Source organism: Sinocyclocheilus rhinocerous, unplaced genomic scaffold, assembly GCF_001515625.1.
Source record: "Sinocyclocheilus rhinocerous isolate Xijiao unplaced genomic scaffold, SAMN03320098_v1.1 scaffold1292, whole genome shotgun sequence".
Taxonomy (NCBI): domain Eukaryota; kingdom Metazoa; phylum Chordata; class Actinopteri; order Cypriniformes; family Cyprinidae; genus Sinocyclocheilus; species Sinocyclocheilus rhinocerous.
Genome location: NW_015656599.1, coordinates 824,258 through 851,007, shown reverse-complemented (window position 1 = coordinate 851,007; position 26,750 = coordinate 824,258). Strand labels below are relative to the sequence as shown.

Here is a 26,750-nt window from a genome sequence, read left to right as displayed (position 1 = left end):
AATATAATATAATATAATATAATATAATATAATATAATATATCATTTTAATAATGCATTGTAATATGTACCTAGCATTTAAAAGTTTTGGGGATTTTAGTACTGGAATTACCTTTTTTTAACCCAGATAGTTGGCCAAAATGTGTAAATCCATAATAAACGTGCGTTCACACCGCCGCCGTCGAGAGTGTCAAAGTGGCCGGAAGTCATTCATTTTCAATGTGAGCCGGCGTCGAGCAGCGGCGCGGCGCGTCTTGGATGGTGAGGGCGTCGAGGAGAGTTGAAATCAGGTCAACTTTATGGTAATGAGCTATGACGCGGTTCGGCGGCAACCAATCGGAACGTAGAAGTCCACCGCTTGAGAGGATTGCAGAGAACGCAGTCCTGTAAACTTTGGTTCCGACCACATTGGTTCCCAAGCAAAATGGAGGAGAAGTTGATTATTGCTGTGGCGGGTTTCCCAATAATCTACGACGTGTCCCTGTTTGCGTACAGGGACATAAATTTAAAAAAATGATGCGTGGACCAAGGTGTCTGAGATTGTTGGTGTTCCTGGTGAGTTGCTGATGTGCATTAACGTTACAGTAATAATAATCTAATGGTATAATAAATAATAGTATAATAGTCCCAGTTCACTTATAAACCTTTAAATCAATTTTCCTGATTATACTTACATAAAGTAATGTTCATACCTGATTATACTTACTTAAGTAACATTTTCAATGCAGGACTTTTACTTGTATCAGAGTATTTTTACAGTGTGGTATTAGTGCTTTATACATTATGAGGTAAAGGATCTTAATACTTCGTCCACAACAATATTTACTGAGGTTAACTTATAACGTTACCCTCCTTGTGGTCAGTCTGCACAAGATCAACAAGTTTGTTTGCTTTGCGACCCCTTTAAATACAAGACAAGCATTCGATCTACGTCTCTACGTCAGAGCGTCAGAGCGTCCACGAATCTTTCTACAGCGTTATTGGCAGGGCGGCCAGAGTGATTTTTGACGCTCTAGACGGCGGCGGTGTGAATGCACAATAAGACTTCTTTCAAAAGCATAAAAAAAATTCTACAACCCCAAACTTGTGTTATAATGCACTGCACTTAGTCCAAGTATAATTATCATTAATCAAGTAATTATTATAAATATTATTATTATTATTATTATTATGACTGTAAACTGCGATTATAAGGCATATAACATTTACCATCCCTAAATGGCGTAACAATGATTCTCTCTTAGTAACTCAGTTTCAGTCTGCTTTGGTTTGCTACACTAAACTTAAATATGCAAGTCATTATTATTATTATTATTATTATTATTATTATTATTATTATAACTTTTTAAATAAGACAGAATAATGCAAAAATAAAATTAATTCTAAAATTATATGATTATTAAATAAAAAAATTTTTTTTAATATTAATTAGTAACATTTGCTAGATAAAAGCTGGTTTTGGCGAGTACATAAATAACGTGGAATTACAGGCAATTTGGCCAGTAACATTTATTTATTTTAGAAATTACAACAAAATACAGTGCAAGAACTACAGTCAAACTCACACTGATGTAAGATATTCAAATCAATAACTCGTTTACTGAAGAAAATCTCAGTGGAATGTTTACCATCAGCTTTTTAGCTGGAAAGCAAACCAAAATAAATAAATAAATAAATAAAATCTCTCTCTTTTTGCCCTAACTTAAAAAAAAAAGCAAAACGGGTGGTTTTGTGTCATGTCATGTTTCACTGAGAGATTGTTTATATTGCTACAACTGACAGCAATGATCAGCGCTATTTTTTATGTAAGAAAATTGTTATATATATATATTTTTTGTCATTAAATATATTGTTATAATATATATATATATATACATATATATATATATATATATATACAGTATATAATATATATTCTTTCTAACCGTGATACTGTGCTTTGTATCGTGGTAGATTTTTTTCTAATCACCCAGCATTGGCAGGTCGGGCAAAAAGTTAATTTTGGAGCCTGATCACACAGCTAAATAAAGTCCCCGGACAACAAAAACTAGTGTTAGTTTTCACACAGGACAAGATCTGTCTAGCCTGATGCATTCAAACCTTATTACAACAGCACGACAACATAACTACCTGAACAGAGTGTGATCGGCACCTATTGATTTAGCTGAAAAATGCAGTTGTGCTGGAAAGTTTTCAAAGCTATATATTCACAACTCTTGATACAGAAACAGTCCCATATTGATGCTACCATACTAAACTCTTTACTCGTAATCAGTGACTGAGCCATACAATACCGCTGGCTTCCACCTGCTCTCAACGAGCTCTAGCTGTGAAGATGGCTCAGTTGTCCTTTGAACAATAACCGTTAGACTGTGATAATAAGCACCAAGTTTCATCTGTCAGTCAATGAAATAGTGTGACCTAAATATAGCACACTCTGTATCTCAACACTCTTGGCTTCTTTACAAACCGTGTGAGCTAAAGGCGAAAAGAACAACGCTATGAGATAAGCCAACAAATATTCACAAATAAAGACCTCATCAACTAGAGCTAGGTGACATTTTTTAAATTGTACGACTACTACAATGTTTAAATCATGTTTCTTAAAAAGTCAACACCAAATATCATGTGAATCTTAATAAAAAATAAAAAATAAAAAAACATCTGTTTAATTGTCTGCCCAATTTGAACCTTTACCCCTGCTTGGTGCGAAGTAAATCCCGCCCCTGAGAGAGGACATGACTTCATGGCTGTGGCAGGCAAATATGAAGCACTTCCTGTTGAAACATCTGAAGAAAACAGGAAACGGCACTTCAGATCCAAATATATGCTTTTATGTAATAAATGTTGACTAATTGTGTAGAATACATCTAATCAGCAAACTGTTCAGCAAATAAATTGAGGAAACACTAAATAGTTAGACTCCATGAAATAGTTTGACTAAAGTATTTTTGTGTTGATGTATTTCCTATTGAAACAGGAAGTTGGGGCAGGGAATACTGAACGGCTTGCAGTTCTTTTTAAAATAGCCAATAGCCTTTAGTTTAGTTACTGCCCAACAAAACCACAGAAAGTCACTTAATTTGCAACCAAATGATATTTGGAAAAGGATATAAAGTAATTAAAAAAATAAATAAAGTGTTAGCATAACACAGATAAACCATGTTTTCCCTGATAGCACACTTACATCACAGACGTCTATTTGACGTCTGCATTTACATCTGCAAGACGTATTTTTTAGAATGAAAACATGTAAAAATTACATCCTAAAAATGTCTAACAGATGTTTGTACACAGCAGATGCAGATGAAGCGATCTTTAACAGACATCGTGCAGACGTACGTGTGCTATCTAGGATAATGCTAGTCAGTGGTTGTATCAGAGAAGTACACTAGTATATAGATGGCCCAAAAGCTAACAAGCATGTTATTTCATGGAGTCTAATCTATAAGATAGTTAAAAAGATATCAAAACAAGAAACACATTTAATAAAAATGACCAATGAAAAGTTTTTTTGGTCATTTCTGACAAGCAAAACAACTGGTGTTAGCACACGTCACTCAGTGTGCCAGTTTGTAGACACTCCACTCCCCCGCCACTGTACTGACAGCCCTAAAAATAGAGTCCTCTAAAATCACGTCCCTGAGCTTTCAGTCTCCTGAATTTTCAGCACTTACATCTTACTACAAATTAGGAGATTTGACTTACCTTGACTGGCAGCCGACGTGTATGCCATAGTGTTACTCAATGCCATGTTGAGACATCCTTCAGATGATACTGGAAAGTGCACTGCTCCGAGCGTCGGGCTGTGAAGGGACAGCACTGCATTTAGATCCTAAATCCCAGTGCATCTGGTCTGACTATATCTTATGACACAACTCGAATTCAGGTCATAACTCTCTCTATATGGAAGAAGACTCTTTATAAAATAAATGTGTTTAATACGGAGATTGGCTGTACTTATAAAATGTTTAACAAGAGAATCACAGGCGATGACCGGTACGTAACTCGGATCAAAATAGACCACATACAAACAAGCCCTTTAAAACTATCTTGTTTCTAGTCCAGGTTAGCAACTATTACTGTACGTGCATCAGAGTTTGATTATCACCATCATAAGACACTTAAAAATACACTGCTCATCAATTGATGAATGTTGTAACATGGTACAAATGGTACTTTGTACTCACCTTTTGGTGTAGAGCGAACAGTTCTGCAGATGTAATTTGCCCTTCACATGCTGGTCCCAGTCCTGAAAACAGCACACACACACACTCACACACACACACACACACACACACGATACGCCTGTCAGATAGACTTCACTATGATCCTTCTCTATGAGAGTGAGAGATTCCCTTGGTGTATCCACAACCTGGGCCAATTAGAAAGCTAGTAGTTCACAGCAGAAAAAGGTGAGCAATAATTGAGAACGAATGCGATTATGGCAAACTCTTGCAGAACAACTGCGTCCTCGCCCCCTCTAAACCTGCCTCCACTCGACACATGCCAGCTGCCACAAAAGCATTCACACCCTAGTGTAACCAATGACCCCTTTTTAAACAAGTATCACAAAAACCCTCTCAGTTCTGCAGAAATAACTGGAAAAAAACTGTTGCTGCTGTCCAGACAACTGGATCTCAATTCTGTATACTGGAGCTGAGACATCAGGACAGACGTAGATATGGTGCATAGTACATTAGCATAATTCAAAGCTTAACATAAATTTGGCACATGTAGGGAAAAAAAAGTAAGAGCCTTGTGAGGTTTGTCTTACAACTATTTGATTCTGTTCAAACCTAGTATTGAGATCCGTCTTTGTTATCTGATCACAAGAAGGATTAAATACAAGTATGAGGTTGGTGTGAATGGGCCATTTCCATTAATCTCAACCAACAAGATCTACTCAAGATCTACTCAACTCACCTTCCGGTTGTAAACCTTCTTCTCACAAATGGTGCACTGATGGGGTAGGTGTAAAGGTGTTGTCCCGTGATAGTCATTGAACTGGTGGGGTTGCAATTGCAAGGTCCCCCCTTCCTCACTCTGGGAAACCTGTGGCTGCTGTTGAAATCCCCCTTGCTGCCCAAGGGGTGGGCCAATCCCTGGGCCACATGTTGAGTTGAACTTAGGATCTGCTGTGGGTTCCTCTGGGTTATACAACTCTGCTCTCTGACCCACAAACCCTGGTCCGGGTGGTACCCAACCACCAGAACCTGTTCCTGTACCTATATCCATCTTCCCCAAGTTGATCGGACCTTTCCATTGATCTTTAGAGGCTAATGAGGCTGATCCAAGATTCTGATCCTTGCTTCCTCCCATGAAACAAGTTTGTTGTACTGGTGTTTCTGAGGAGTAGAAGTCCCTTTGAAAATGGACATTGTTTCTGGGTTGTGTAGAGGCTCCACCATACTCTCCCCCATCACATGCTTTACTAGTGACCACTGAAGCCCCTCCCAGATATCCAAACTGCAAGCGACGGTCCGTGTCCGTCGAATATATTCCAGCCTTTTTGCTCAAATCATTTGGCTGACTAGCTTTCTGGTTGGACACCCCACTGTAGTTGGTGGGCCTGATTCCCGTGGGATTTGGGGCAAAGCCACCACCAACCAGTTGTCCCAGTGCAGCATTTGGTGGTGGGAAGGCTATGGGTGGAGGTGGAAAGGCCCCACCGTGGGCCTGGGCCATGCTGGAACCCCGAAGATGGTTGAAGAGAGGCTGGGACATGGCCACATTAGAAAGAACCTGATTTAGGACAGTGGCTGCAGCGGCAGTATTGGTGGTCTGGGCGAGTTTGAGGCGGTGTAGGGTGAGCTGGGCCTGAAGCTGGGCCAGCTGAAGACTGGCAGGACTCAGCAGCAGGTTCTGACCCAGTCCACCATGAGCACTAGCCAGAGGAGCAGACTTATTAGCAAGCTTTTCTCCTGAGGTACTGTGGAAAGACAAACAACAGTTCATCAATTTAATGACCATGATCCATGGCAAACGTACACAGTAAAAACTAGACATCAACAAGGGACTATGCAAAGAGTTACATGGTTCACAATTTTAATGAGAGCTCTTAAAACTGAAAGATGTTGTTTTGCAAAACCTCAAGGTGCTGAAATGGATTTTGTCCAATTCAGAAACATTCTTCCTGGCCAGAGATGAGTGCAGAAACTCTAGACTCACTGTCCCTGTTTGAGTGGACTGATTAATGCGCTCACATGCTTGCTAAATTTAGCAAGCACTACTATCAATCAAAATATCTGTGCAAGCCTGATACCCCTCTAGCTGAGCACACACCCTCCAAGCCAAGAGCTGACATAAGTGGCAAAGACCCAAGGGAAAGTTGTATTAGTGGTGAAAGAGGGAACAACAATGTTTCTCAAAGGTACAGACCATGATAATGGGATTTTGTAGTCCTTTAACCTCAGAGGTTTTTCATGAAGTAGATTCCAGGTGTTCTGGTGTTTCAAATACAGGCCAAGGTCATACATGAGCAGTCAAGAAACGAAAGAAAGGTGTCCTTTCAGATCTGAATTTGTGCAACTGAATCTTTTGGTGGGATTAGCACCTCTCCAGAGTACTGCTGGAGTAATTTAAGATTATGACATGGATTTACAGGAGCCTTTCCAGATCGTAAAGTTCACACATCAATAACGGCTCTAAATAAGTTATCCCTTCTTTCTTTAGACCAGAAGATAATAAGATAAGAGTTTATGTCCGTTTTTCTACTCATTACACAAATGTTCATATTTATAACACATATTTTATATTTTTTTATACTTTATATTAAAGATTTGCATGTAGGAGACAGATCATAGTTGCATTCCAATTTACAGTGTTCCTACGCAGTGTTCAATGACTTAAGGGGTAATTTACCTCTCCACTTCCTGTTAAAGGTACGGTAGGTGATTTCGAAGAGGCTGGCAATAGCAAGCTAGCTCAAAAAAAAAAAACAAGATCCACCCTCCCTGCAAATTACTCTTCAAAGCCACAACTCCTCCAATACACATGAACGCGCACAGGCAGACCAGAGGCTAACCAGCGACACGATGAGAGACGGCGTTGGTGGAAGATTAAATGCAATGCCGTCACATTACCTTATGTCTCATTCACCGGAGGGAAAACATTACAGTACAAAGTGCGTAATATTACAATAATAACACCTTCCATTCTCGCTCGGTGTGCAATAGCGCACTGGAATGCACTGATGACGTATCATGTCTGCGTGAACAGGGTGTGTGTAGGAATGCAAATACATATGTTCACAGGTAGGTAGGACAGCCTATCGTAGCCCTCGGAGGAATCGAGGGATATGATTGGACGAACATTTTATGGTCCTATGACTTTCACAGATTACATAAATACATATAAATACACTTAGACCACTTAACTTAGTGATTGCTATTGGGATGCGAAGAGACTTTCAACCAGTATAACAAAATTTTTTTTTTAACCAAATCACCTACCCAGCCTTTGAGTGATATACTGATGGATTTGCTCCATATGTTGTGTGCAGTGCACTTCAGACCCATAATGCATGCTCCTTATGATTTTGAGTCTCATCTAAGATGGTGGAATACACTTTGAAGAGTTTCACAGGGCACTATTGGCAACTGTAACATACCCCTGGGTGAAAATGTAAGAACAAACCAAAATATCTATACCCAAAGCAAATGGTTACATCAGTATTTAAAGCATTAGTCTAATGAATATAGAGTTGCAGTGAGAAATTAGCAAACAGGCCACCTCTGTTTCAAGCACTCCTGATTGTCAGACTTTGTTCCGTGTTTTGTGTGTCTTGCTCCCCATGTGCCTTCCTACGCCCATATTTGGTTAGTTTCCTGTTCCTGTCCTAATTAGGTTTATTTGATTCCAGGTGTTCACCATTTTATGTCTATTGATCCCAGGTGTGTCTTGTCCTCTCCTCATCCTGTCATGTGTGTATATATAGTGTTCCCTGTGTGTGCTCCAGCGTCCGGTATTTTCTATGTCTACATGTATAGCGTGAGTGTTCCGTGTTTCTTTGTGTGAATTAAACCCAGTTGGATTGATGTACTCCTCGTCTCTCTCCGTTCCTTGCTCCTGACTCCGCTCAGCAGTAAACCTGTGACAGAATACCGGACCCAAAAAGTAAGCGGCACCCCCTCTACCCGTTTGATTTCCGTTTTTTGAAAGTTTTTGTTTTGTTTTTTTTCCCGTGCGTTCCTCCACGTCCCCAAATGGAGGAACGATCAATGTTTATCGTGTTGGCTCAGGCGAGCCCAGACCCCATCGTCTTTGCAAGGGCGTTCGTGCCGCTCGCCCTCACCAGCTCCCTCGAGGGGGAAACCCTCGCAACGCTGTTCCGGATCGGAATGACATTCCATCATCCCACGGAGCTCCCAGACACCACCGACCTCGACTGGAAGGAGACAGTCATCCGGTGTCTGGAGAGTCTCCGATCCCGATCCGGAACCCCTCCGCCGGCAGTTCCCGAGTCAAGAAAGCCGGCCGTTCCCGAGTCGAGTCAAACGCCCGTTGATATGGCAAGCCGAACGAACATTAATGTGGCAAGCCCGTCAGGCGATAATATGGCAAGCCCACCACGCATTCATGAAGCCCCAGAACTCGCTCCAGTGTCGGCTCCAGCCCCAGAGCTCGCTCCAGTGTCGGCTCCAGCCCCAGAGCTTGTCTATGTCTACATGTATAGCGTGAGTGTTCCGTGTTTCTTTGTGTGAATTAAACCCAGTTGGATTGATGTACTCCTCGTCTCTCTCCGTTCCTTGCTCCTGACTCCGCTCAGCAGTAAACCCGTGACACTGATATTTATGCAGGGATATAGTGACCGTCGTCTCTCAATGACATTACACAGCAAACAGAGCTGTCGGCGATTCTTCCTATTGTGAAGTCATGCAGTGTGAAACCCCCTGTCGCCGATCCATCGTGCAATGTGAACACAGCAGCAACTGAATGCTACCCCAGATAGTCACGCAGTGTGAAAACAATGGCGATCCGATGAGTTTGAAAATCGTGCAGTGTGAACTCGGAATAAGGCTAACCAACTGCTAGAGTTCATACACAGTTAGCCCTACCACTAATATAATACATGGAAAAAATGTAGGGTGGGATTTTATACTTGAGGGAATTGATTGGTTTGGGAAAAGTAGACTATCATGAGTGGTTGGAGTTGACTTTAATGTTTCTCAGACCACAAAGAAACATATTTGTATATTTGTTTCATTGTTGTTAGCATGTTAGCATGTAGCTAAGGGTTTATGATGCTTCAAAATGCGCTTTACATCTTTGTGGACAAGAAATGTACATAAAAAAGTTGTATTAGTTATTATTATTATTATTCAGATCACATCTAGTTTTAATATTGGGTTGTTGTTAGCACATTAGCATGTAGCCAAGTGCTTTATATGACTTGAAAGGAACTTTATATCTTTGTGGACATTAAAATAAATAAATAAATAAATAAAATATTATTTTTTAATATTAACTTATTTCTCAGACCACAAAGAGATATAGATATTAGTTTCAATAAAGGTTTGTTATTAGCAAGACAGCTTGTAGCCAAGGGCTACTTGTGTTGAGAGGCACTTTATATCTTTGTGGAAACTAAAAGATACAGTTTTATTTTATTGTTATAAGCAGTAGCAGCAGTAAACTGGTACTTAAATATGGGTGTATATTACCAAGTTACTAGACATTAGCCTGGACAACCTGACATGTGAAACAGCATGCAAAAATGTAATGGAAATCTTGGGCTAAGACACAACATACATAAATTAGATTTTATGGTACAACTGGCCTTTGAGACCCAACAGCTGGTCAACTGCAGCATAACACAATTAAGAGTGCAGAAATGGAGCCAACGATGTATTTAAAAAGTCTAGCTTTATGGTTGGCATGCTATAATATGATCTTACACATCGTAAGTGCACGTAAACGCAACGACTGACTCTCTCAGGTTGGGTTTCAAAAATATTGTAACGTTAGTAGCACGTAAGTAGTGCTTAATACCTAAAGCATATTTGCCAGATTTATTTAAGTTTATTTTAATAGATTCGTTCGACAGATTTGTTTTTCTTCCACTAAAAACTTAATTTGCACATTGTTAATATGTTGTAGTGTTTTTTGGTATTTTGCCAAAAATACCAAAAATACTTCGCCAAAAATGATTGATTATCATTGGCCAAATCAAAACTCTGGATAAACAAACATTTTTGTCTGCAATTTTGCTTGCATAGTTGTGTCATTAAAGAGGACTGCTGAATATTACAGCGGTATCGTCCTATCTTCATGACTCAAAAGCCCAAAATACACCAGTGACACACAACACACCACGCTCAGCTACCACCACAAACCAATACGGCTTCCACAGCTGCCCGCTCGCTTCTAGACTCTCATATAAGCAGAGGATCCAGGTGTCAAATGCCCTTCACCAATTAATACAAGCCTGTCTTAGGACAGGAAATGTGCGGAGCATAATTATACGCTATTGTGCATGTACAATGTCTTTGCACCAATCAGGGCCGTGGGAAGGAACAATCTGTGTGACTCTTCGTCTGTCTCTAGATAATCCTGGGATAAATTGACAAGAGCACAGAGGTCACGCTCCGCCAACCTCATGATGCGAGAAACTGCGTCCCGAAAGCAACTGTTCCAGTTTATAAGAGCAGAACTTTTATTTGCTGGAAATGCATGGCATCATGCCTCAGATACAGAAAGCAAAACCTCCTGATATAATAAAACAGCACTTCAATACATGTTAACAAAAGACGCAATGGCCAGAATGTTTTATCATTGCTTGAACATAAAAAAAAATTAAAAAATTAATGAAATTATGGAAATATATATATACACAAAGTTTGGGATCAGTTTTTTTTTTTTAATAAATTAATACTGTAACATTTTATTTTACAGTCCTGTTCCATGTGTACATTTGTACTTACTATATCAATTACAATAACTATAATAACTTGGTACTAAACCTAACCTTAACCCATGTAGTTACCTTATACTACCCAGTCTATTCTTGGTTAAGTACACTGCAAGTACATGTACTGTAAAATAAAGTGTAACCATTAATACTTTTATTCTGCAACGATCCATTAAATTGTTCAAATGCATCAGTAAAAATATAAAAAATGTTACAAAAGATTTGTATTTTGAGTAAATGCTGTTCTTTTGAACTTTCTATTCATCAATGAATGTAGAAAAAATGTATCACCGTTTCCAACAAAAATATGAAGCAGCATGACTGTTTTCAAGATTGATAATAATAAGAAATGTTTCTTGAGCAGCAAATCAGCATATTAGAATTATTTCTGAAGGAGCATGTGACACTGAAGACTGGAGTAATCTGAAAATTCAGCTTTTTTCATCACAGGAATAAATTAGATTTTTAACGATATTCCAATAGAAAACAGTTATTGTAATAATATTTCACAATTTTACTTATTTTTACTGTATTTTTGTTCAAATAAATGCAGCCTTGGTGAACATAAGAGACGAGACTTCTTTCAAAAACATTAAAAAATATATTTTGAACAGTAGTTCTGCAGTCCTCAGTCTACAAAAACATTTGCATTCACTACAATATTTCTAAAACAGAATTTACCAGCACAGGCAACTGAGAATTAAAGGGGTCATATGATGCTATTTTAAAGATCATTATTTTGTGTATTTGGTGTAACAAAATATGTTGACATGCTTTAATGTTAAAAAAACACATTATTTTTCAAATACTGTACATTATTGTAGGTCCTCTATGCCCCGCCTCTCTCAAACACGTCGTTTTCAACAAAGCCCCCTCCTTTGACAAGCACAGTCTGCTCTGATTGGCCAGCTGACCCAGTGCATTGTGATTGGCCGAACACCACAAGCACGCGTCGGAAATGTAACGCCCCTTACCATAATCGCGAGCGTCAGCTTTCAAAGTAAATATCAAGACAGTTAATAATGTCGTTAGTTTTACCATCAGTTCAAGCCGGAAAGGGCAACAGAGTCGCGTGACAGACACAGTGATGATGCAGTACACAAGCCGCGGTTAAGACAGCTGACGTGCTATGATTTCTGACAGACAGTTCACTCTCCTGTGATGTGATCCTGTTCCCCTCACACACACACACACACACACACGACGCGTTACTCTGCGCTGCGCAAAACTCTGCATTTGAACAGTCAATAGCAAATACTTAAACTAATAACAAAACATACTTACAGTCGCTGATTCAGAAGCACCAGATTGTCATAGCAAAGTCGGAATTTACCCTTTTTTTTTATTAGAAATACCCTTTGTGCACAGCCAGCCTTGTACTCTTCTAGGTTCAAAAAACTGTCGTCCATAAAATGCGTTGCACAAATTCGAACATCTGGGTTGTGCTGTTCTGTTGTAAATAAATCTTAACCAATGATTCCTAATTGCATCTACTTCCGGAAGGCCAAATAAAGTGCTTTTGCTTTCGCACTGAAACACAGCATCTCCCTGACATGGCTGCATCAACACTACTGCTGTTCCTGAAACCACGCCTTCTTTCTTTGCGTGCACATTTGGGCGGCATTATGCTAATATTTCCACATAGTGACGTAGATATGTGGGGGCGTGTTAGAACGAGCCGTTTTAGGTAGGCGTGGCTGACTCTTAACTTTTATAAAGAATATCTCTTTGGATTTGAGACTTTAGTCTTTGCAACTTTACAGATCTTCTTTATGCACCAAGAGCTTGTAACACTCCAAAGAGAAAAGAAAACTTGAAATCGCATCATATGACCCCTTTAAGAAAATCCACAAAGAAACCACAACTACTGCAAATATATTTAACATTGTCTACTCATGTGCCTACTGATATAAGCATAACCATGCATGTTAAATAGCATCAGATATTAACAAACATAATTAAAAATGGTTTTAGTGATGTTTTTTGTTTGAATTGGAATGATATGTTCTCTTGGATGTATTTGCTGTAATGCTGGTTTTATTTATTGTAGGTTCATGTGTTAAATGTTGTGGTTCGTGTGATGTTCTGCTGCTGTAATGCATCACATAGTCTTCAAATCGAAAGGTTCTCAATTTAAAGCGGCAACTTTACACCGACGCTGATTTGGCTATTTTCAGGATTATCATGTTTATAATGCTAAAATAAATGTAAACAAACTTTTTCCCCCTTTTAATTCTGGAACTGAACAGCACCTAACCACGTTACAGTTATTCAATATTCATAAAAAGTTAAGTAATAAAAACCTGCTGTAGAATCTAAAATTCAGAAGTTCAAAATGTCTCAAGAAACACATCTCCCATTTCATTTATTACAAAAATAAAACATTCAAAAATGTACTCCCAAACATAAACAGTTCAACAAGGAAATCAAAGACTGTCTATCCTGACAAACCCTTACAAACTTGTAGCGTTGCGCGTATATATCCATATTCAGTTACTGCTTACAGAAGCATCTGGTGTCTGTAATGTAATGTACTGCATGTAGGTTTCTTTTCACATCGGCTTCAAACGCTAGCACACTTTAATGAACTTAAAGTGTAAACTTACAAATTATTGTACATTGCAAGTTATACTACACTGGAGTTTTATCAGAGAACAAAATTATTTGTGTTTATACTGTACTGTTCTTTATTCTATTTAGGCATCATAAAATATTATATTTTAAGTATATAAAAATGTATTTCAAATGCAATATGCAGCCAAAACTTTTTTTATCCAACAACAAAAAAAAAAGTAGGTTTTTTTTTTTTTTTGTAAATCAATATCAGAATCCTTCCTTTTCAGGAACTTAACAAAAATTTTAATAATTTTACAACTGTTCAATTAAGGACCTTTTTCAACCAAGTCTGTTCCTTTAATTGATTGATGTAACTCCATGGGGGGGAAAAACTATTGGTGCAGAAACAATTTTCACTCAGAAATTGATTAAATTTCACAAACAATTACACAAAAACTTCAGGTAACACATTGAATTGAACATGAAATTCGGACGTAGAAACATTGAAACAGTATTTCCTTCCAACAATCTTTTAATCTAACACCAATAATATTTACAATGTCAAAAAAAAGAAAAATGACAGTGTAGTGAGGTTGATTCAGTTATGTTAAATGAAATAAATGAAATAAAAAATCTTTGACTTCAATTAATCCAGTAACTCTATAGATACTTTAGGTCGCATCGCTGTTGTCCAAAAACCCCCCAAAAGTTTAAAAATGCAACCAAACACAAAATGCAAAAATTGCAACAACCTCCAACAATTTAACTCGGTGTTAAATTTCTAATAATCGCTTCACTAAAATCAACACGCATCTTTGTCTCTGCGTACAACATCACATCTATCGCGCCGTTCCTGAAATGCCACACAAACATCAAACCTCCTCACATTTTGACACACTACATCTGCAGGCCGCGTTCAGATAGGAAATAATAAATTAGCCCCTTGAAATATATGACAAACAGATTTAAAAGTGCATTAAATCAAAAAAACCTGGCAGCCACTTTACAATTTATGGCAGAACGCACAGTCAACACATCAGCAGGCCGCTGGCTCTTACCTTGCGCTGTTCTTTCACTCAAGTCTACAGGTTTCTGTCTTTATAACGGCCTCTGCGTTCACTAGCCGCCTGTAGTCCCCTTTGCCATGAATGTGTGCTGCTCCAGCAGGCTGATTTGGCCTGGAATAGCGGCTGGAGTTATGAAGTGTCACATGTGCTTCGCAAAAGAGAGTGAATGGAAAACAGGGAGGGCGATGTTACGTGAACTAAAAACTTATGGATGAAACCATTCCTAAATGGGACGTGCCTCCCCATCCGATGCATCAAGTATGGTTTCTATACGCATACTTATTTACCTGATGTATGAACTTTACTTCACCATGGACGACAGCTTTTCACTTGATTTAACTTAGTTTGAACTCATTTTCTAGTTACATTTTAGTTGAGCTTGCAGAAAGAAAACAAAAACTAACAAAAATCGATTGTATTTTTTGTAAGTATAACCAAAAGTAAACTTTTTTTTTTAACTTTATATGATGCAGATTTGCAGTAATAAAGAGAAAAATGTATGTTGTAAAATTCATGAATTATGAAACAAATTTAATTTTAGCTGTAAAGCAGCTCTACGGAAGACAATAGTGTCATTATTAAGATCAATTTAGTTTAATGTTGTTTCAATTCAGTGTAATAACAGTGTACGAATGTAGTCATGTTTATTTAATCATATTCAAATTAAATAAATAACAATAAATAAATCATGTAATTTTTCTTAAACAGCTCATTTATTTGTATATATAGCCAGTTTTAATTAAATTAACCGCACTGATTTTCAAAGTTGAAGAAAATAACTAAAGGTTATTGGAGTATGTTTTATGAGAAAATACTACTTCAGTTTTTCTGCTTCAAAATTTCACGTTAAATTTAACTTGCTACTTGCCGTTTCTTTGTAACTGTGACATTTACTAGTAATTTATGAGTGAAAATTGTTTCTACACTAATTTTTCCAGCATAAACTACAGAGCTGTTTCTATATGTATTTATATAAAATGTATAAATATACAAGGGCTAATTTTAAAGATTATATGTATATATATATATGCTTTTTTGTAAATTAATTCTTAAAAATTAATTTCATTTTAGCTTGCAGATTGTCTGCAACAAACGTTTTTCATCTTTAATGGATATAAAGGATATATATTTGTATCTGTTCTGACTCTTAAAAATGATTGAGGTTGATTCAGTCATATTAAAAAGTATTTAATGTAATTAAAAGGTTAGTTCATTAAATTAAATCTAACTTAATTTAATTAAAGGGTTAATTTAATAATAAAAAAACCCCCCGTAATTTAAATACATGAAACACATTTTTAGGTTGCCTGACAAAAAAAAATGTAAGCCACACAAATTTAAGTAAAAAGCAAAATATGCATGTCACAATACGGATGTTAAAAATACGCTTGTAGGACCTTCTAAGTGAAATCTCAGTGAAACATGAGCAGTCCAAATCCAGACATAAATGTTCTCCCGGAGTCACGTACGAGTTTGAGTATTAAATCCTGAATGTGATCCTTGTTTGACAGCATTCTGTCTTTGCCAAGATGCACACCTGGCTCAGAACTTCATCTGTCGAGTTTCTCTCTGTCCTAGTTTTCACATTTTTAATTAGCAACATCCTTGCGTTGGAATGACAGATGATTGCTATCACCTGCTTATCATGATAAACTGAAGCGCTGACAGCATCTGGGATAAAACGCAACACCCTGACAGATCTACTTCAGCTATTGGGAATATTAACACACAACAGAAAATCATCACGTCCAACCTTCGGGCGGAAAAATTTGACAAAATTACTGATGAAATCTGAAAAGAAATAATACGTCATCACGCAATAATCAAAATAATAATATTTCATTTGCTTAATTGTGTTTGTTGCAAAACATTATCAATTTTTGCCAAATTGCAATAGTATTGTAAGTATAATCAAAAAATAGCCCATATTTGATCAAATACAACACACGTTTAGCAATGGGAAATTTAGTAACTGAATGTTTGAACCGAATTGTCATTTTTCCATATGAATGTTCACCACATTGTTTTCAGATCACTTTATGAATGCTCAAATCAAAATTTTGGTTAAGTTAGATCCTCCCGTGAAAATGAAGTGTTGTTCCACCATGGGCCATAAAATGAACATTATATTTCATTTTAAGCTTGAATTTCATTAAGTAACAGAAATTTCATTTCATGTAAATAAACCTTACATTTCTATTAGTGGTAAGATATTTTGATGGTGTTAATTTCTGTCAGTATATTAAACTTCTTAAACTTTGTATTTATATTATTGAATAAGGTAATAAATAGTTAAAATTAATGATGTAATTATTTGTGTTTTGACACTACATTTAATGAATATTCAATTTGAACTTGCAAAATTAAAATCAAATTAATCAAAATGAATTTGCCAGATTGATAACTTGTTTTGTTTTTTTACAGGAAATTCAAACTGAAAAACTGATATATACTGTATACACATTAAAAAAGGAGTTATAAGAATTTCTGAACATCATTTCATTTTAATTCTATTTTCTATGTTTCAAATTTGAATGAATTTACATCTCGTTTACGGCCTTGATTTAATTAAAATTTAGACCCAGCAGCAGAATTCGAATGTTAAGTTCATTCTCAATTGATTTCTCAATAGTGCACAGCCCTGGTTGTTGTAAAGCACTCTATGAAGATACTCCATGCAATATTTCAAGAACAATTAATGAATAATAAAACAGAATGAATTAATCTGAAAGTAAGACCAGTGGAACTTGAAACTCAGCAGGTTCAATTATGTTGAGCTCAAACACATGGACACCAAACCCTAAAACCCAGCTGTGTTCAGAGCCGCTGAAAGTGAGAGAAATCTGTCCAAACTCAGCCCTCAAACATGCTTTCAGTTACAGAGTCTGATAGACGATCTTATATTTACAGAATAATTACATTATCTCGCTATCTATAAGGTCTTATGTCAAAAGCACAAATAAATAAACACTTGTTTTCTCTAACAGTAGTTTTGTATGTTCGCTTCACACACCTAATTAAAAACTTCTATTCAAAATTCTATTTATGATATCTTTGTATCTTACCTTGTTTATGTTTAAAAGCTTGCAGATAATTATAAACACAAATACACTAGCATGTAATACATTTCAAATGTTTTATTTATTTACTTACTTTAGATAGCACATCATGCTCTAAACAAAAGTATTCTTCTCAAATGAAGGCCAGAAAACAGCGGGTTTGCATTTTGACAACCCTATAGAGAACACATATTACATTAAAGTCAGGCGAGACTTTATAATACTTGCTATTTTTTTTTTTTAATTACTTTCTTTAATAACATTAACAAACATTATTACATGACTTAATGCTTAATGTGTTTTTATTTCATTTACATACAGTACCAAGTAAAATACAAAAAATGTAATGAAACCATAAATTATATTACCGTATTCATATAGACCTATTTATATTTGAATGCACTCAACCACTGATCTGTTAGCAGTTCCTCAAAGTTTGTTACTGACTGTTAATGAATAGATAAAACATAAAAATATATGACAACTAAAACACTTTCTTAAATCAAACTACAAGTTTGTTACCTTGTTTAAATTTTTTTTTAGATAATCCAGTAACCATTTATTTCTTATTCTTATTAGTTAATATTAGTCTGTGATTTTGTAATGCTCTTCACAGCCTGCCATAAACAGGCCTTTGTACACAAACGGCACAGCATCCAATTCCCAGCAAGGTGCCAATGTGACAGATTTACAGCCAGCCATCTGTTGACATTCAGACCGGACGACAAAACAACCAGCATTTCAGATTCTTTCCCTTTTTTTAGCCACAGGGGGCCACAGGACTCTCAGTCAAACCTTTCTGACAGGTATAACATGACTGCTGTAATACTAGACCTTTACTTTGACACCAAAACAAAGGGGAGAAGGAAAACCAGTAACATTCACTGATCTGAGAAATAAAACTGTATTTAAAGCAACATGCTTTGGTATACAGGTTTTTTTTTTTTTTAAGTGAAATAGTAAGAAAATAAAGGAAAACAAATTCAAATTAAAACATATAAACAAGTAAAAACCATTGTAATAGTTATAATAATAATAATAATAATAATAATAATAATGGAAACAAATTCAAAAGAAACAATATAGACAAATGGTAAGTAAAAATAAAAAAAAATAAAAAATGTTATATAGGTTTAAGTTAATCCCTGACAAACTGTCATTTCAAGTGACTGATTTCATTCTTTGCCATAAGCAGTAAAGAGAGCAAATCCACTAGATGGTGCTGACAGATTTCTGACTGTCACCAAAGCATCCCAAACATTTAGTGTGTCCTTTGATCCACATATGGCCTAATGAGGGCAGTGTGCACTGGAAGATACATCTGCTGGTTCAGAAAATCTCATGGTCCACACAGAGTTAACAGAGAAATCTCACACCTCAACTGACTCTTAGCTTAGCTCCTTCCTTAAAATGTAAGTGTATGGGATTTTCATCACTATAATCACAAATATGTTTGCTTAGAAAAGTAACAGTGCATCTCTACTCACTTTGAGGTGTCATTTTTGAGGCGTCTGCAGCACTAGTGGTGTGGTGTTACCTTAAAAAAATACCTAAAGAAAAACATACAACTTTCATTTTGTCTGTTCTATTTTAAAGGTTGATTGAACTATCTAAACAGAAAAAGTTGACATTGCATGTTATTTTAGTATTGTTTATAAAGTATTGGGGTTTTTATTCATATTTTTAATTTATTTTATTTGTTTTAGATTTTATTTCCATTTTCCAGTATATTTTAATTTTTTTGTGCTTCAGCCTAAACTTATGCCTTATTTCCATTTAGTTTTTTCATCTAATATTCATTTTTTTTAGTTCAGTTAACAAAAATGTTTTTAATAGTTTTAATTAATGATAATAACCCCGATGTAGCATGATTATATCTTATTGTAAAAGTTGTACTACGTTGAAAGTCACCATTCGGGTGATTAGTGTTCTCTTTGTTTAGCATTTATGTTTGATTAAAGCACAGACCAACTGTTGATATTTAGCACTTTTTTCCATAAGTGGAGTACAATTGAAAAAGAAAAAAAAAAACGGTGTAAGATTTAAACTATTTGTACTCCGCAATTGAAGGGCAAGGAAAGAGCAAGTAACATATTGAGTTAAATGTGAAATTTTGAAGTAGTAAGATTGAAATAGAAGCACCATAAAAACTATAAATACTCCAATAATCTTTACAACGTATTTGCAATACTCCTATATTCTTTACTACTTCATTTACAACTTGAAAAATTTTTTTTTTAATAGTCTATAATCTAAAAAAAAGTTAAAGTTTCTTGAGCTTTCTCAACTTACAGTGAAGAGCTCAATATCCCAAGTCCACTAAAATTCACTTGATGTACGACTCAATCAGTCAGATTTTAGGGTCGCAACTGTCAGTTTAATAAACATTGTTGTGCTTAAACTATAAACGCATAAACTATAAACGTATATACAACTATAGTATAAAATCAAAATTTAGAAAGCAGAAACGTGAAGCACGCATATAATTTTGAACCAGCTTTCAATAAATCACCCCGACATTAACAGCCTTTCAGCAAACGCAGCTTATATGCCACTTGGTCAAGTCATTAGAGTCGGTCCGGATTGGCCAGCTGGAGTTGTGGGGAGTGTCTGAGCCAAACGCCATTGAGGAGAGAGTGATTTACGATGTTCTGGAGTGACCCAAACCACAGTCTAGTCCAAGAGGCAACAGCGTAGCGTTGCAGGCTTTTGGAATGTGATTCATGTGCTATAGGAATGGCACAACCATCACATTCCCCCCGAGAGGTTTTTAAAAGGTCCATATTTAGTCATAACATATGGTGACTTTTACAAGCACTTCTAAAGGAAGAAAACATGAGTGAATAAATAGGGCATTGTGTCACACAATGTGTTACCCATTTCCCACATTTGAATCCCGATTCTATAATAAAACCAAGCTATAAATGTAAATTACAAATGTAGCTGCGATATAATTGTGCATCAGAGGTGATGACTGGTGTTACAGTGTTTGCACAAAGCAAGCAGCCTAAAAATTGTCACGGCCTCAGCATAGAAATAAAACTTTAAGACTGGTTTAGTGTCTACTAAATACAATTCTTCTCCCCCGAGTTACATCTTCTGCCATTTTAGAGTATCACAACACATACGCACGCTTTCCTCTAAGCGTAAACAACACTGATTACACAGATTACGTTCATGCGCGCGCTTTATCCCCGAACGTAAACAACGCTGATTATGTCGATTACGCGCTCAAAAAGTATTCACGTAGCTTCGCAAAACTGACGTTGAGCCACTGATGTCACATGGACTGTTTTACCGATGTCCTTACTACGTTTCTGGACCTGGGAACATTACAGTTGCGTTGCTGTCTATGCAGGGTCTGAGAGCTCTCACATTTCATCAAAAATATCTTAATTTGTGTTCAGAAGATGAACGAAGGTCTTACGGGTTTGGAACGACATGAGGGTGAGTAATTAATGACAGAATTTTCATTTTGGGGTGAACTAACCCTTTAAAGCATCACTTAAATGCTCATCTAACACAAAGACGTATTCACAGAGAAAACAATCCCATAATGCACTGTGACAAGCTCAGTGAAAAGTAAATCCAAGATGGTGAATGAGTTGAGGGAAAAGTTAATAAACGCATATTCAATTCAATACTGAAAAGTGATGATAAATCATTGTTCAGCATGACATAAATATTGAGATTTTTTAATGTTTTTTTTGCTTTTATGGTAATTAGATGGTGACCTATGAATTCAGTTTCTTTTTCTTTCTTTCTTTTTTTAATTCCGTTTGAAGTTTTCCCAAATTCAGTGTTTTCCATTTTCAGTGTTTCTGAATGCTGTGTTTTATGATTTAAAACAAATTTATTATTAAAAACAGTGGTAATCATATGAATGCATAAAACTTTAACAATCTAATTCATCTTTTAAAATATAATCAAAAGAAATTTGAACAATTACTTTTTTTAGAGGTTTACTTAACTTAAATTTAAGTTAAGTAAATTAATTTAGTAAGTTTAATTAAAGAGCTTAAATTAAAACATGGATGAAAAATTGTGTGGTTTTGATTGCTATTTCTTAAAAAAATAATGTTTGAAGTATTTACTTTGAGAAGTACATTCTACTATACAATAATAAAATATTTACATCATATTTTCTTCACATTCAACTTTTATTTTGATGGGTTGTAATGAAGACTTCTGAGTTTCTGTGTGTATCTGATGATATTTTTAACAAATTAAATGGTGAATATAGATGTGCAGAACATGCAGGCTCCATATTTAAATGAACAGTATTTTTTCACTTTATATTCATAGACACAAGCTTACATCTTTTAAAAGTGACCCATAACTGATCTCTGCATTTACATTATACACTTGGTGAAATGCACTAACAGGGTTGCCAGGACTGCGAAACAAAACCAGCCCAACTCCTATCCAGAACAAGCCCAAATTAGCCCAGTCGTGGTTTTCCACGGTTTCCCCCGTTGTGTGATGGTTTGGAAACAACCAGTGGAAACAGTGCAAGACTGTGGAAAACCACAGACTTGGCAACAGTGCTCATTGACCCAGAGATGCGTCCACCTGAGTTGACGTCTTTTGCCACTGTCACTTTATCAGTGATGTACGACTCACTGACAGGGCAATATCTTATCTGTCCGCTTAGATGGCAGACACAAATGCACATATCTGATTTATTTCCACATATGAGTGAGGCCTGAAACCGATCAGAGAATATTGGAATCCACATGCTTTTTTCCTGTTTACACATTTGTCAGTCATTTCCGATCTGTGCCACATAGGAGGAAAAAAAAATCGGAACTGGGTCACTTGAACCATGTATTGTATATGCGGCCTAAGTGTACAGCCCTACTTTTGATTTATTCATCCAAATTTTGCAGTGATATTCCACATTATACAGTCAAATCTATGATTGGATTTTGTGATTCCATCCGCGTTTTTCATGTCATATGGCTGTAATTAAAGTATCATGTTGTTTAGCTTGTCAACATGCCAACATCCACTGAAATCAGTTGCAAGAATGCAATTTGTGAGGCGTGCAGAGCTGCTGCATTTATAGAGAGTTCCAAATTGGTCACTCGCAAGGTTCCATTTCAGGATGCTGCCTATATAGGCGGCGGGGCCACTCACTAGGTTTTGGAACGGAGTTCCTAACAGCAGGTCCAATGTTCCTTCTGTCTGAGTGTTCTTGGACACACTGCACCAGTATTATTGGTCGGTTTGGGCAGTGCAGCTCTGGCTCCAACCCCTGTGCTGACAGCCACAGGAAAAAGACGCCCACCTACCTGCAGGTTGCTGACAGTACATGTCACAGCACGTGTTGAGAGCAGAGGCCAGATGATTGCAGAGCGTTTGGCTCTGGGACCACCAGCCTATGAATATTCTAAGTCCAGCCAGCTCAGCACATCATAATGTGGACTACATTCAACATTCACACACTCAGGCCAACACAGACGGCCTTCAATCTGTTCAACGCTGGCTCAAGTCCAGAATGCACAGAAGAAAAAAAAAAAACTTTAAACAGTGGAAGGATGGACTTCTGTCATGTGCACTTCCACCACCTCCTAAAAAATATTTAAAAGAACAAAAGCGACATGATGACCACATCTGGGGCAGATTTCTAAGGCTTCTAAATTATCAATATGATCAAAACTTTGTTGAAAAACCTGTTGTACACAATCTACATGCTTTCTGTTGTCTGATTGATAGTTTATACTTTTTTTTAGCAAGTGAAAGGCCTTTTAGTGTAATTATAAAAATGTCCACCTTCATGTCTTTTTGCTATGAAACCTTTACTGATTTTTATAAAGTAAACGTAAGAATAACTTTTATATAGTTGTTAGTAATATTTCAAGACGAAATCTTACTGAACTGAAGCAACTATGGTTTACTGGATTATCCATACATCATTTTTTTTTATTTTTAGAAAAAACAAATTAAATGCGATCATCAGGCTTTTGAGGAATGTTTATTTTTTTCATCCCCCAGTCATCTTTGTATTGCACTGCATATATGTTTTGCCCCCAAAAATTTAAACTAGAGAGCTTTGATCATAAAACAAAGCATTTAAATATCATCTTACTAAGACATAGTATTGGGAGATAAAAAGTAAACTGATATTTATATGCATTTTATGTAAGTAGTCTGTTTTTACATTACAAGCTATCAGAATTTCATCTTACATTTACATATAAATATCAGCAACTGCATTACATGTTATATTTTTGTTCGGTTTGAACCTCTGAATAAAAAATAAAATGAGCCAAATTATATGAGCCATAAAAGCCTGATGTATCAAATATAAAACTCAAAACACTTTTATTTCATGTCATGCTTTACAGAGTTGCTTTGTTATTTGTTGTGGCGTAAAAATGAAATGAATGATGAAATAATGTAATCATTAGAAGTTACACATGCTTAGGAATACACATCGTAATCATTATTTTCAAAAAGTTTTAAAAAATATTTATAAAAGAAAAAAGTACCATAACTTATTACTTTATTACACATGACATTTTACAACCTGGACCAGCTTTGCCTTGTCATAAAAAGGTCAAACCATCTCATATTTTAAGAGATTTACTGACCTTGACACAGTCATGAGGGTCTCAGGCTCTATTAATCTTGGTTGCCCCACATGACTTTCAAAAATTAATTAAAAAATCTCAATTGTTGGTTGAACTATTCCTTTAAAGGAGTTCCCTGAGGCAGGGTGTACATTTTCGTGTTGACTAGGCAGAACCAAAATAGATTAATTGGCCGATTTGCAGGCTAACTGGTTTTGAAATGCAGCTCATTGCAGTGTCACAGTGAACAAGACACAAGAGAACATTTTCATCTCTGTACATATATTTATATATATAAATGTATACATATATTTATAAAGGGTGATGCTTCCAAACATAAGCAGATTATATCCAAGTTCAGGACAACATTCTCAAGGCATCCATTCCAGCATTCTTTGCCCCGCCACCCCACCCTACGCCCCCTGACCGCCCCAACTACCACCACCCTGTGAGTGAGATCTGTCCAGAGCTTGCGTAGCATTTTACCATCTGTCAGCACCATCAGCCTGTGGATGCCAATCACGCCCTGTCACTCCCCAGCGATACCACCTTCCTCAGCCAATCACTGCAAAGAACTACCTAGAAACATGTCCTCCCCTACCAATCAGGATCCAGTGCCTCATCCACCTGTCTCTGTCCTCACATGGAAATCTATGCCTGCCTAAATGCACTTACACATACACACGCACACTCGCCCTCAGAAAGATATCGAAGTTCCTCTTCGCATGTCTTTTGAGCTTGAGCGCACAAGATTTCCAGAGTGAAATAAATGACAACTTCTGCTCCTGAAGATCTACCCTTCTGCAGTTCAGTTCTAACTCTAATCAAATAGTGCGTCGGAAGTCATGTCGGAACACTTATTTACGAGTTGAACGCACTTGAACGGAACCACAACATTGTAATTACAACTGGGAAACTTAGGATTTTCTTTAAGCCCCATGTTTCTGGGTTGGGGGTGCGTCAGTTGTTTTACTTTTTTTTTTTTAAACTTGCATGTACAAAATTCCATAGCATTGTACAATTATGGCACAATATATAATGATTACATTTACAACACCTTCATGAATTGGAAAAAAAAAAGCAAAAACACACCCCATGCACATTCTTTATTCATCATTTTGTAGATGTAGAGTTAAAAAATCTTGTCGACTTCTATGCAGAAAAGGTAAATCTCCATCTCGCTCCGACCAAAGCGATATGAACGCACCTGACCGTTATTACGACTTCCAAACTCGTAAATACGAACTTCCCAGGAGGACTTGAACACACTATATATCAGCCAACTAATCAAGGCCTTCTGGTTCAAGGTGGTTTAAAATACTTAAAAAGACAGTATCCATTAGCATTCCCATTCTCAAGCCAATCCATTAGCACACCAGGGGCCAGTTGCATAAACATAGCCACTATATTAAGACTGTGTCAGAGAAACTATAGTTTCATCAACGAGTAGCTAGCCAAGAGGTAATCAGACTTACTTTTTGGATTCAAATAAGACCATTCTTCCTTTTTATAACTGACTTTAAAAAAGTCTTAAAAGGAAAAAAAAAATTAGATGACTAACTTTTTAAGATTAGTCTAAGCTGTTTATGACCCCAGAGTTTTGGTCAACCGTTTAGGCCTTACAGTAGCAGTTTGTTGACAACTGGGATGGTGGAATGTAGCATTAAATTGTTAGCACATCAATGACGACAAATGGAAAACACTGACTTTATTTCAAACCTTAAGAATCAAAGATATGGCTGGATGCATTACAATCACAGCCAAAACACACATTACAGAATATCTATTCTATAATATCTCTCAGCAAGATGCATTATGAAAAAGGCAAATGGCCACATGTGTACTCCACAGAACGGAAACATTCTTTATCAAATGGCCATTACTGTAATGACTGTAAATACAGAAGATTACAGAAAACCCGTGAACAGCTGCCACATACTCAAGGAAGTTGGAGGACCTGTGTGAAAATCACTAGGAAAAAGGGGCCGCACTGGTGTCATATCCCTACTGGATTTAATAAAGACACGCAGGCTGTCAGAGAAGACAAATGAGGAAGTGGAGGATGAAACTTTTCTGCCGTTGTAGTGCTGGCAAAAAGACAGACGCCACAGCTGTAAGCAGCCGAAGGGAGTTTGTGCCAGTGTAGAAAGACTTCATATTATCAAGGATATACTTTAAGAGATTATTTCTTCCGCAGAACACAAAAGAAGATATTTTGAAAAATGTTGCAGTGTCTTTTTGTCCATACAATGTGGGTTTGGAGCTACTGGCTTATATAAATATAAATATATTACTTTATATAAAATATAAATAGAATGGTGTGGATTACTTGTGATGTTTTTATCAGCTGTTTGGACTCTCATTCTGACGGCACCCATTCACTGTAGAGGATCCACTGTTGAGCAAGTGATGTAATGCTACATTTCTCCAAATCAGTTCCCATGAAGAAACAAACTCAACTACATTTTGAATGGCCTGAGGGTGAGTAAACTGTCAGCATGTTTTCATTTTTGGGCAAACGGCCCAAAGGGTTAGTTCACCCAAAAATGAAAATTCTGTCATTAATTACTCACCCTTGTGTT

At 36.6% G+C, this 26,750-nt stretch overlaps 1 protein-coding gene across 1 annotated transcript in view; it reads right to left on the bottom strand.

Moving 5' to 3' along the window:
• Positions 1-26,750, bottom strand: part of LOC107720336 (RNA-binding protein 20-like) — a 70,609-nt gene that overhangs the window by 19,120 nt on the left and 24,739 nt on the right. The window contains exons 2-5 of the mRNA XM_016528017.1: positions 4,926-5,931; positions 4,190-4,251; positions 3,708-3,805; positions 2,697-2,788 (exon numbers count right to left, since the gene is read on the bottom strand). Of these exons, the coding sequence (XP_016383503.1) occupies positions 2,697-2,788; positions 3,708-3,805; positions 4,190-4,251; positions 4,926-5,931 (1,258 nt within the window). The remainder of the gene's footprint in view (positions 1-2,696; positions 2,789-3,707; positions 3,806-4,189; positions 4,252-4,925; positions 5,932-26,750) is intronic.